This window comes from Bos indicus, chromosome X, assembly GCF_029378745.1.
Source record: "Bos indicus isolate NIAB-ARS_2022 breed Sahiwal x Tharparkar chromosome X, NIAB-ARS_B.indTharparkar_mat_pri_1.0, whole genome shotgun sequence".
Classification (NCBI taxonomy): Eukaryota; Metazoa; Chordata; class Mammalia; order Artiodactyla; family Bovidae; genus Bos; species Bos indicus.
The window spans coordinates 83,871,888-83,884,543 of record NC_091789.1 but is presented as its reverse complement, the minus strand read 5'-3'; the positions used below and the strand labels follow the sequence as shown (position 1 = coordinate 83,884,543).

General features: G+C 43.2%; 1 protein-coding gene and 2 non-coding genes across 4 annotated transcripts in view; 2 read left to right on the top strand and 1 right to left on the bottom strand.

The window, feature by feature from the left end:
• HDAC8 (histone deacetylase 8) overlaps window positions 1-9,625 on the bottom strand; it is a 238,911-nt gene extending 229,286 nt beyond the window's left edge. Inside the window, exons 1-4 of one of the 2 annotated variants that reach the window (XM_070783605.1) lie at window positions 9,122-9,625; window positions 7,935-7,987; window positions 4,125-4,255; window positions 1,284-1,425 (exon numbers count right to left, since the gene is read on the bottom strand). In XM_070783605.1, coding sequence (XP_070639706.1) covers window positions 1,284-1,425; window positions 4,125-4,255; window positions 7,935-7,987; window positions 9,122-9,439 — 644 coding nt within the window. In that variant the 5' untranslated portion in view covers window positions 9,440-9,625. The remainder of the gene's footprint in view (window positions 1-1,283; window positions 1,426-4,124; window positions 4,256-7,934; window positions 7,988-9,121) is intronic. The other variant, XM_070783604.1, reaches the window with a different exon arrangement.
• TRNAW-CCA (transfer RNA tryptophan (anticodon CCA)) lies at window positions 2,680-2,752 on the top strand. Its single transcript has one exon. It is a non-coding gene; the product is annotated as a tRNA-Trp (tRNA).
• LOC139181856 (U6 spliceosomal RNA) lies at window positions 5,486-5,590 on the top strand. The gene has a single exon (XR_011565584.1). It is a non-coding gene; the product is annotated as a U6 spliceosomal RNA (small nuclear RNA).
• Window positions 9,626-12,656: the final 3,031 nt, after the last annotated feature.

Sequence of the window (12,656 nt, the reverse complement as noted above, 5' to 3'; positions counted from 1 at the left end):
AAAATGTTGTCTCTAAACTCAAGAGCCCTGGAGTAGCAAGGTCATGGCACACGGTATGAACAATTGGTATGTGAATGATGCATTGGCAGTTAACTACTACTGCTGCTTCATTTCACTCAAACAGCACATTGATAAGTTCAGTTTTTAAAATCTTTCTCCTGCCCAGGGCAGGGGGGTAAATTAGGATTTTGGGATTAACAGATACACATACTACATACTATATATAGAATAGGTAAACAAGAAGGACCTACTGTATAGCACAGGAAACTATACTCAGTATCTTGTAATAACCTATAATGGAAAAGAATCTGGAAAGTGTAACTGAATCACTTTGCTGTACACTGTTGAAATTAACACAACATTGTAAATTAACTATACTTCAATAAAAATAAATAAAATTCTTCTCCTCCAACATGTACTACAGACATTTTAAGTGACATGCCAAATGCTAAATAATACTCAGAAGTCCTTGTTAGACACAGAGTACAACTGTTTGAAATGTTAAATTCCAAAAGGACTTTTCCTGTAACTCCAAGTAGCACCCAATAGTTGTTTCATGAGCCCTTTCTCCTTAGGAAAAAATCTAGCTCCAGCTGCCACTTTGCTTAGAGATAGCAGCATAAATCTCCTTTTTAATTCTTCAGCCATTTGTTTTAAATCTATTCTCATCCATTCTTAACCTATTCAAAAATCTGCTTGCTGCTCCTTTCTAGAACTAGCTCTATAATTCACCTCTTCCAAGACTTCCACAATTAACTGCTCCTTATTACTGAATACAGCTCATACACATATTCAATTTGGTACCAAAATTGATGTCGCTCCCTAATTATTCTAGTTTTATTAATGTTTCTAGAGTTCCTTAGAGATCGGGCAATTTCTAGAAAGCTTAGAAGGAATTTAGGGATTGTCTAGATATACTTATCTACTATTATAAATCTACTATTTATATCCTTTGTTCTCCCTATTTTCCTGATGAAGAGACTGAGACTTAAAGAGACTAATCTATCCAAGTCAGTCAGCCAAGTTTGTAGAGAAACTAGGCACAAAGCCCAGGTATCCTGACTTTCAATAGTACACTTTCCACTATATTATGTCATCTTTTTTTTATTTTACTTGTATCTCTTCAGAATACCTAGCTAAGTGCCACACACACACACGCACGCGCGCACACACACACACACACACATCTCTCAATAAATGCCAATATAATAAACATAAGAGTTTACATAAATGAAAAGCTGATTCAAGGAAAGAGGTAGAAAGCAGAAAGGTCATTATCTTACTTCTTTGCATGATGCCACCCTCCAGACCAGTTGATTGCTACTTTGCACATTCCATCAATCAGGCACTGGGCAGCTGTGATTGTAGCCCCTCCTACAGCTGCTGCATAGTCGAATATTCCTTCAGTGGCTGGGCAGTCATAACCTTCAGGCAAACATCAGAAGAGCTTGTTAAAAGATAAACTGGAAAAGGAGGGGTGTAATATTATGATTTATAATAAGGAATATATAGTTAACCCTTGAACAACATGGGATTGAACAATGCAGACCCACTTATAGGTGGATTTGTTTTTTCAACAGAAAATACTACAGTACTACACCATCACTGGTAGGCTGAATCCCTGGATGCAGAACAGCAGATATGGAGGCCCAACTATAAGTTATACTAAGATTTTCAACTGTGCAGAGGGTGGCTACCCCTAATCCATGGGTTAAGGGTCAACTGCATAATTGGTCTTATTCCCAGTTTCTGGCACAGAACTCCTAAAATTCTTGGAATTCCTAAATGATGAGTCAGAGACATATTTTGGTTATATTAATGAGGTGACTTGTGGACCACAACTAAGGATGGGGGTTGGTTGCCAGCAGAACCAGGCATACGAGGCTTGGAACTGTCAGTTCTACCTCCTGATCTCCTGTGTGAGGGAAGAGAAACTGGAGCTTGAGTTTGTAAGAAATTAATAAACAGAAACTTCAATTAAACAGTCAGGAGACCAGAAGGGGGAGCTCTCACACTCTGAAATAATAATAAAGTTTAACAAGAAAGACTTCTTTCCTGGCAAGGACTCAAGTCAATAAAAAGCCAGGGACTCTCTTTCCTTTTTTTTTTTTTTTTTTTTGTTACTATAGCCCTCCCAGCTTCCTTTCCTTCTCCATAAGAGTGTTCTTCCCTAGCCATGCAAGACATTGCACATGGCTTGCTATGGTTGCAGACCCCAAATTGCAATTCTCTGCTGCTCCCAAACAAACCCATGGTTGATGGAGAAATATCTGGCAGCCTATTTGTTTAGGTCAACAAGTTCAATCACCAATTGGCCAATGACTTTAATCAAGCACGCCTATGTAATGAAGCCTCCATAAAAACCCCAAAGAAGAGGGTTTGGAGAGTTTCTGGGTTGGTGAACACATAGAGATTTGGAGAGAGTGGCATGCTTGGAAAGGGCATGGAAACTCTGTGCGCCTTTCTCATACCTTGACTTCCTGCATCTCTTCCATCTGGCTGTTCCTGAGTTATATCCTTTTATCATTAACTAGTAATCTAGTGACTATATGGGTTTCCTAGGTTCTGTGAGCCGCTCTAGAAAATTAATTAAATCCAAGGGCGGGGGAGAGGTCATGGGAATTTCTGATTTACAGTTGGTTAGAAGTAGAGTTAACAACTTGGACTTATTTCGGGGCTTCCCTGGTGGCTCAGAGGTTAAAGCGTCTGCCTCCAGTGCAGGAGACCCGGGTTCAATCCCTGGGTCAGGAAGATCCCCTGGAGAAGGAAATGGCACCCCACTCCAGTACTCTTGCCTGGAGAATCCCATGGACAGAGAAGCCTGGTAGGCTACAGTCCACGGGGTCGCAAACAGTCGGATACGACTGAGCGACTTCACTTTCACTTTGGCATCTTGAGTTGGTGAGATTGTTAGAACCTCTGATTTGCAGCTTGTCAGTCAGAGCACAGGTAGCAGCTTGGGTTTGCAATTGGTGTCTGATGTGGAGTGAAGTCTTGTGGGACTGAGCACTTCACCTGTGGAATCTGATGCTATCTCCATGTAGATAGTGTCAGAACTGAGTTGAATTGGAGGACGCCAAGCTGGTGTCCTGAGCATTGTTTGGTGGTGTGGAGGCAAATTCCTTCCTCCATACATTGGAATTGGGTCTACAACATATCCTACCAAGAAGCTACTGTGCTAACATCAGCTCCAAATGAGAGATAAATGTCTTCAATGTGTTAGAGCTAGAAAGGCTAAACTTTCAAGATTAACTAGTCACATCTTATAGATGAGGAAACTGAGGATTGAGAGGTGATATGTCATATCAGTGATGACACAGAGCCAGGTATAGGACCCTCTGGTGTCTTAAGCTCCCACCTCCACCTTCCACACATACCTCCAGTCCAGTGTTTTTCTACTAAATCATACTGTTTCTCTAGACTATCCTATTGGCCACTTATGGTTCTTTAAAAATGCAGCTGTTTAATGAGAAATAAGGTATCAAACTTACCCAGAACATAAATCTATATTGAAGTTAAAATACAAAAATACAAGGTCACAGGACAGTTAAATCAGTGTACATATAGACTGACCCAGTCTGGGCACTGCTATTAGGACCTAAGCAACTGAAAGGTTTTACTCTATTTGATCCATCATTAATTTTGCTCAATTCATATGGGAGTGTAGTTAAACTAAGAGATTAATATTGTGGTTAACACATTAGTTGTTAATTTGAAAGTTTTAAAGATCATCATTCAAATTATAAGGGCTTCCCTGGTAAAAAAATCTGCCTGCAATGCAGGAGACCCCGGTTTGATTTCTGGGTTGGGAAGATCCCCTGGAGAAGGGATAGGCTACCCACTCCAGTATTCTTGGGCTTCCCTGGTGGCTCAACTAGTAAAGAATTCTGCAATGCGGGAGACCTGGGTTTGATCCCTAGGTTGGGAAGATCCCCTGGAGAAAGGAATGGCAACCCACTCCAGTATTCAGGCCTGGAGAATTGCATGGACTGTATAGTCCGTGGGGTTGCAAAGAGTTGGACACGACTGAATGACTTTCACTTTGCAAGTTATAAAAGATGAAGTAGTTATGATCTATAGATGGAGGTTGTCCATCTCTCATCATTGCCTGGTAATGACTTTACCTAGTCCATATTCTATGGAGTCTGGATGATCATCATCTCCATCTTCGCTAACCTTCTGGAGATGCTGCAGATAGGCATCGGTATGGAAGCTGGCCATCTCCTCCATGGAGGCCACTTTGGGCTTAACTATCCTAATAATAACAGAGAACAAAGAGAGGTGAGTGAGTCAGATTCAGAGTATGCCAAAACCTGGAAGCAGGAGCCAAAACTTCCAGCTTCTGGTTCCAGGGGGCTGAAACAATAAACATGTTCCTCCACTGCACTGCAGTCTACATTTTCTCACATCCACTGCATTTAATAGGGGTGACAGGATAGATATGTCCCTAAAGTTTAAAGGTAGGTAAAAAAAGAGTAATTATATTAAAATTAAGTAATCAGGTATCACACAAACTTTGCTCTGTGAGTTACAACTTTCATGACAAACCAGTAGGAAGAAATATTTTCATTTGAATCAGTTTTCCTAATTGGGCAAATACAATTCTTTCAACTAAAATTTTACTTTACTGGACAGCTGAATTGTCATGAATTTTGAATTTGGAGTCAGAGAACTGGGTTCCCATCATGATTACCAGCTCTATAACCTCAGATAGATGGCCATTCTGTTGTTCAGTTTCCTCATCTGTAAAGTGGGGGTATCTTAAGGAACTTATGTGAAGATTAAATGATAACATACATGAAAATGCTTTGTGGATAACTCTCATTATTATTAATAGTAAAGGATAAAAAACAGGCAACCAAAAATGTAGAAATTTCTGTATCTGGTCACTCACATCTGCCTCTGAGAGGAAGGAGAAAACAGGCTGACTAGACTTCACTCAGAAGTTCTCAACCAACTGTTCACAAGAAGTGAAAAATAGGAGTAATGGAGAGAATACAGGGCACTAACCGAACAAAAAGGACTTAACCACCTCTAACTTCTAGCTGCCTAGTCCCTGTATCCTCTTCCTGACTCTCCAACTGCCACTACTGCTCTCTAGGCTTTGCCACTCAAAGGGTGGTCTATGGACCAGCAGCAGCAGCACCTGGGAGCTTGTTAGAAAAGCAGAATTTCAGCCTCCCATCAGACTTATTGAATCAGAATTTGTACTTTAGGGCTTGCTTCAGCCAGAGAAGGCAATGGCACCCCACTCCAGTACTCTTGCCTGGAAAATCCCATGGACGGAGGAGCATGTCCATGGGGTCGCTAAAAGTCGGACACGACTGAGCAACTTCATTTTCACTTTCCTGCATTAGAGAAGGAAATGGCAAGCCACTCCAGTATTCTTGCGTGGAGAATCCCAGGGACGGGGGAGCCTGGTGGGCTGCCGTCTATGGGGTTACACAAAGTTGGACACAACTGAAGCGACTTAGCAGCAGCAGTAGCTTGCTTCAGCAATACATATACTAAAATTTGAATGACACAGAGAAGATTAGCATTGTCCCTGCACAAGGATGACACTCAAATTTCTGAAGCATTCTATATTTTTGGATTGGAAGTTTTGGATTAGCAGATGCAAAGTATTATACATACTCTTCCTAGGTGGCTCAGTGGTAAAGAATCTGTCTACCAATGCAGGAGTTACAGAAAATGAGGGTTCAATCCCTAGGTTGGGAAAAATCCCCTGGAGGAGGAAATGGCAACCCACTCCAGTATTCTTGCCTGGGGAATCCCCATGGACAAAGGAGCCTGGTGGGCTACTGTCCATGGGGTCATAAAGAGTCAGACATGACTGAGAAACTAAGCACAGCATATCTGAATCACTTTGCTGCACATCAGAAACTAAATAATATTGTAAATCAACCATAATTCAATAAAATAAAATTTTAAAAAAATCTGTATTTTAACAAGGTGATTCCTATGCACATTCAAGTTGAAAATGAATGACCTAGGCCACAGGGAGGCAGTAGTGGGTTTTTTTTTTGTTGCTGAAAGGAACATGCCCATGAGTCTTTCATGAATTAATATGGTTATGTAGGCTACTATCATTATCAAGCAGTCTCAGCCTTAAAAATTAAATACATATAGCCAAGATCCAAGGAGTCTTGATTCTTCTTCAAGAATACATAGTCACACTCTTAGAGGTGATATCTCTGTTTATTAAAATAAAAATTTTATGGTTTCTTGTACCATGTTTCCCAGCCCTAATTGCTCCCTCTTCTAATACTCTTCCTCTTGTGTATGGTAGTCACTCAGTCATGTCTGACTCTTTGCGACCGCATGGACTGTAGCCCACCAGGCTCCTCTGTCCATGGTATTTTCCAGGCAAGAATACTGGAGTGGCTTGCCATTTCCTTCTCCAGGGGAACTTCCCAACCCAGGGATCAAACCTGGGTCTTCTTTTTTTTTTTTTTTTTTTCACATTGCAGGCAGATTCTTTACCACCTGAGCCACCAGGGAAGCCCCCACTCTTCCTCTTAACAAATCCTTACTAAAAGCCTCCCTACTTAACAAGAAAGACAGTTTTATTTTTCTTTGATTTCTTGCTTGTCTTAAATTAATTTTTTAAATGCTAAATAACTTTAATGAAAGGCAAGTAGTTTCTCTATTTACCGAACATATAGGTTAAAAAATGGTTGAAAAACATTCATAAAGAGGATACTCAATAAATGATTTTGTTAATAATAAGGATAAAACTTACACTACCATTTGGGAGATAAATGAAGCATATCACACTAGCAAGCATAGACAGATGCTCACCTAATTGCCCAGGCAATGTCAGAAATACCCCTACAAGTGTCAGGGTTATATTTACTCTTATCATGACAAACAGCAAGTTCAATTTTTTTTTGGTTTGTTTTTAAAGAAGCACTTAGCTCTGTGCTGAATTCCAGCCTTCACTCCAGGAATTTCCTTTGGTTTTGACTGTCTCTAGGCTCATGGCACCCCACTTCAGTACTCTTGCCTGGAAAATCCCATGGATGGAGGAGCCTGGTGGGCTGTAGTCCATGGGGTCGCTAAGAGTTGGACACGACTGAGCGACTTCACTTTCATGCATTGGAGAAGGAAATGGCAGCCCACTCCAGTGTTCTTGCCTGGAGAATCCCAGGGACGGGGGAGCCTGGTGGGCTGGGGTCGCGCAGTTGGACACAACTGAAGCGACTTAGCAGCAGCAGGCTCATCATTTAAGTTTGGTGGTGGTAATGGTATGCCTGCTAAGTCACTTCAGTCATGTCCGACTCTGTGCGACCCCATAGACGGCAGCCCACCAGGCTCCCCCATCCCTGGGATTCTCCAGGCAAGAACACTGGAGTGGGTTGCCATTTCCTTCTCCTATGCATGAAAGTGAAAAGTGAAAGTGAAGTCTCTCAGTCGTGTCCAACTCTTAGCGACCCCATGGACTGCAGCCCACCAGGCTCCTCCATCCATGGGATTTTCCAGGCAAGAGTACTGGAGTGGGGTGCCATCGCCTTCTCCAATGGTATGCCTAAAAGTCTTAAATAGAATCCATACTCTCAGACCTGGCTTAGGAAAAAAACAACAACAAGCAAACCAGAACACCTCCCAGCTGATGGTATTTTTTATCAGATAGGTTTTAGTACCCATATGTTCTAACCCCCAAACCCCCACAAAATACCTATCCCTAGGATATTTCCCTCCCAGCAATAAAGCCCTATTTCTTAACTGCTTCAAACACTTTTTTCGAGTTTTCTTAATTCTTCAAGAGCTTTCATTAGGCTACAGGCCGATTACCAACACTATGTATCACACACACAAAAAAGAGAAAACTTTTAAAAAAAGTACCATTCTCTCACTAATTAGCCCCACCGGTGAAGCAGGACATTAAGGCTATGAACACTTGGGTTCAGGGTTCTGTTCAAAACACAACTTACCTCATTTGCTTATGCAGTGCATATGCTTCAATCAAGGAATGTACCATACTGGCCTAAAAACATCAGCATAAAAAGGGGATAAAGGCAGAAATGAATGGTCTCTTACATGTTTTAATTCAGAGAAATCCCATCGACTTAATCATCCTGAACAAAGAAACTTTTATCTCCCCTCCCTTCTTTTTAACAGTTTACAAAGCACTTTAGACAATACAGATACATAGTATTTAAATCACTAAGGCGAAAGCCACCAGTCTTTCGGAGGTGATGGAACACTTTTCTCCTTCAGCTGCTTCTCCCCTTTGGGGATCCCTGGCAGTAGAGACACCATCCCCTCCGCGCGATCCCCTCCCCCGCACCTCCACCCCACCCCCACCGGTCCGTTGGACGTCCGTTGGCGCTCTCAGGAAACTCTCAACGGGAACACTTCCTCCATCACCTGGTACAACTGTTCAAATTTCTGCTGAAGATTTCCCCTAGCCCTGTGTCCTCTACGCTTCCTAATGCCCTCACGTTCACTGGCCCCCCACCCCCAAAACTCAAATCACTAAGGCGAAAGCTATTGGGCCTTATGGAGGTGATGGAACACTTCTCCATCAGCTTCTTCGCCCCTTTGGGATCCCTGGCAGTAGAGACACCATCCCCTCCGCGCGATCCCCTCCCCCGCACCTCCACCCCACCCCCACCTGTCCGTTGGACGCCCAACGGCGCTCTTAGGAAACTCTCTAAGGGAACACTGCCTCCATCCCTGGTACAGCTGTTCAAATTTCTGGTGAAGATTTCCCCTAGCCCTGTGTCCTCTACGCTTCCTAATGCCCTCACGTTCACTGGCCCCCCACCCCCAAAACTCAAATCACTAAGGCGAAAGCTATTGGGCCTTATGGAGGTGATGGAACACTTCTCCATCAGCTTCTTCTCCCCTTTGGGGATCCCTGGCAGTAGAGACACCATCCCCTCCGCGCGATCCCCTCCCCGGCACCTCCATCCCACCCCCACCTGTCCGTTGGACGCCCAACGGCGCTCTTAGGAAACTCTCTAAGGGAACACTTCCTCCATCCCTGGTACAGCTGTTCAAATTTCTGCTGATTTTCCCCAGCCCCCTGTGCCCTCTTCGCTTCCTAATGCCCTCTCGTCCACCGGCCCCTTACCCCACCCCCAAAACTCACGGTGATCACCCCAATCTTTCTTACCCGTTTGGGGACTTTGGCCAGGGAGTCGCACACGCTAACATACTCGGGACTGTAAATGTAAACTGGGGGCAGCGACTGCCCAGCGTCCGCCGGTTCCTCCGATTCCTCCATCTTCCACTTACAGCCGTTTCGGAACCACCGTCCGGATCCGGCTTTTTTCGAACTCAGCCTGGGCTCGGGTTCCTGCTCCACCGTTCGGCCGCAGCGGTGCTCCTTGGTCAACATTCCCTCCGAGTCTCGAGATCGCCAGTGACACTGTTCTTGCTCCCCATCCAATTTAAGGCATGCATGGGCCTCCTCAGGCCAGAACCCCTTCATTTAGTGACTACAGTTCAAAAACGGGAGAAATAAAAGTCCAAATAGCTGCCAACTAGGGCAGATATTTTATGGTACAATTTAGCGCAGTCAAAATTAACCATCCTTGTTGCCCTACGGGGCCATTTGAGATGAGGTCAAACCAGCTTCCGAGCATGATGGGAGATGTAGTTTCGAGAGATTTGAGTAGCGGAAGAGCGGGGGCTAATTAGTAAAATAGCCGCGAATTTGAGTTTTAGCACTTAAAAAAAAAAAAAGAAAAAGGAAGAAAACCCCCAAACAGTCTCAGCGTTTTATGTATTGCCTTAATCTGCGAATACACCGACATTAATATCTAAAGACAGACACAATGTGGCCACTAAGATTCCAGGACCACCCAACTGCCTCAGACGGACATTTTTTGTTGCGGGACTAATTAACGGTACCAACGGTACACAGAAAATTCTGTGCGGCAACTTGGTTTACTGCTTTTCATTATTATCTGTCCGTGTCCATGTAAAAGTTAACAATCCCAATAATTTACTCTGGCAAAACTGGTACTACTTTCTCAAGAGGCTGCCTGGTGTTCTGTAAATTGCTTGGTAGATTCCAATCAAGCAATGTCAAATCACTCTTTGAAAATTGATGTGGAGTAAGATACTCTAGGTGACGTTGGAAACTGTAGCTCCTCTTCCTTCCTTCCTTTTGTCTTTGCAGCTATACAAGGGTTAGGGAAATATTTTGTTTAGTGTGAGGGTTCATAAAAACTATTTTATGCTGAAGCAGTTTTAGAATTACCACCAGTATTTCCAGGTTCCTGGGGGTTCCTATTATCTGATGGAAATTAGTCAATGTCCCGGAGAAGGCAACGGCAACCCACTCCAGTACTTTTGCCTGGCAAATCCCATGGCCGGAGGAGCCTGGTAGGCTGCAGTCCATGGGGTCGCTAGGAGTCAGACACGACTGAGCGACTTCACTTTCACTTTTCACTTTCATGCATTGGAGAAGGCAATGGCAACCCACTCCAGTGTTCTTGCCTGGAGAATCCCAGGGACGGGGGAGCCTGGTGGGCTGCCGTCTCTGGGGTCGCACAGAGTTGGACACGACTGAAGCGACTTAGCAGCAGCAGCAGTCAATGTCCAAGTCCCCAATTCTCATATCAACATGAACTGACATTACTAACACCCCTCAGACAATCCAATATACTTACCTTCTTTGAGGATATTAAACATTTATCAAGTATTGTGATATACACTTGGCTATATTATCTCATTTCATCCTTGCAACAGTCCTATAAAAGAGGTTGTAATACACCATTTTACAAATGCTTAGTTTAGAGAGAGAGAAAATAACTTAAAATTTATACACTTCCAAGTAACTATTCAAAATCACACACTTCACAAGCAGAAAAGCAGGAAATATGGATTTTTTTTCCTCCTGCTATGTATTCTTTAGCTCAAATGTAAGCTCTTATGCTTCTTTTGTATATTCCCATAGAAACTACTTCAAAGTTCTGCAATCATTCTATCATTCATAAAACTTTATCTGATATCAACTAAGTGTACGGTATAGCTGAGGATTCAACCTTCAGGATGAATTACAATCTGATCTCTTGTCTCAGGGATTTGCATTTTTGTAGAGATGAGATAGATACACAAGAAACCATAAGCAGTGCAGAGTCAGATAATGAATGTAGGATGCTTAGGGTATTTAATTAATAAGCATTAAGTACTTAAAAACTGGTGCTTAATAAATGGCAAACTAGGGTTCTTACTCAGTGACATCTGAGAGGCTCCTAGAGAATAGATGGGATTTTACTTGGTGAAGAAGGGAGCCAGGGGAGGGGCAGGCTGACTAGAATAAACAACATATGCAAAAACAAAAAGGAAAACATTTCTAAATTAGTTTAGCTGAAGGGGCTGGCTCATGAAGTGTTTTGAATACCAGGCTAAAGAAAATAAACTTCAGCCTGTGGGAAATAGGGAGACATTTAAACAGAAAACTTAAAATGAAAGATTTCTATAGCAGTAGTATGTAGGGAGGGAGAAGGCAATGGCACCCCACTCCAGTACTCTTGCCTGGAAAATCCCATGGATGGAGGAGCCTGGTGGGCTGCAGTTCATGGGGTCGCTAAGAGTTGGACACGACTGAGAGACTTCACTTTCACCTTTCACTTTCATGCATTGGAGAAGGAAATGGCAACCCACTCCGGTGTTCTTACCTGGAGAATCCCAGGGACGGGGGAGCATGGCGGGCTGCCGTCTATGGGGTCGCACAGAGTCGGACACGACTGAAGCGACTTAGTAGCAGCAGCAGTATGTAGGGAAGATTAGATATTGATTAGATATCCTACAGGCAGTGGGAGTGCTACAATGGTTCAGATAACAAGTAACAATGCTTTATGTTTTGTTTTGCTTTTTGTTTGGCTGTACCATGTGACATGTGGGCTTTCATTCCCTGACCGGGGCTGAAACCTGTGCCCCCTGCAGTGGAAGGGTGGAGTCCTAACCACTGGACTGCCAGGGAACTCCTACGTAATGATAACCCTTGGGAAGGGTTAATGGAAACAGAGAGAAAGAAATAATGCATAGGGTAGGTTCAACAGGACTTCCTTACTACTAACTATTTGGATATTGGTGTGAGAAGGAGATGGAGGAGAGTCACTGAAAATTCTTAAAAGTGTGTATGAAGAGAATGTCAGTAAATATCAATATAAGGAACAGGGAAATTAGGAGGAGAACTCAGATGCGAGGGCAGGTGCTTAACCCATTTTATTTTCCCTCATACATGAAGTGAGGTGAAGTGGCTCAGTTGTGTCCAACTCTTTGTGACCCCTTGGACTGTAGCCTACTGGGCTCCTCCGTCCATGGGATTTTCCAGGCAAGAATACTGGAGTGGGTTGCCATTTCCTTCTTCAGGGGAACTTCCCAACCCAGGGACTGAACCCAGGTCTTCTGCATTGTAGGCAGATGCTTTACCGCCTGAGCCACAAGGGAAGCCTCTACATAAGAGATAGATAAGTCTCTACACAAGCCTCCCTCATACATAAGAGATAGCTAAAGTCATAATAGTGGCTGAGATAGCCAAGGGAACATGGCTTTCTCCAGTATCTAACTGTCGTATCATCTATCGATGTCTAAATGTCATATCTAACTTAACATTTTCAAACCAAACTCCCGATTTTCCTATCCAAGTTTTTGCCACCCCTTCCCCATTTTCATAGCTCAGTAAAGATACCAAC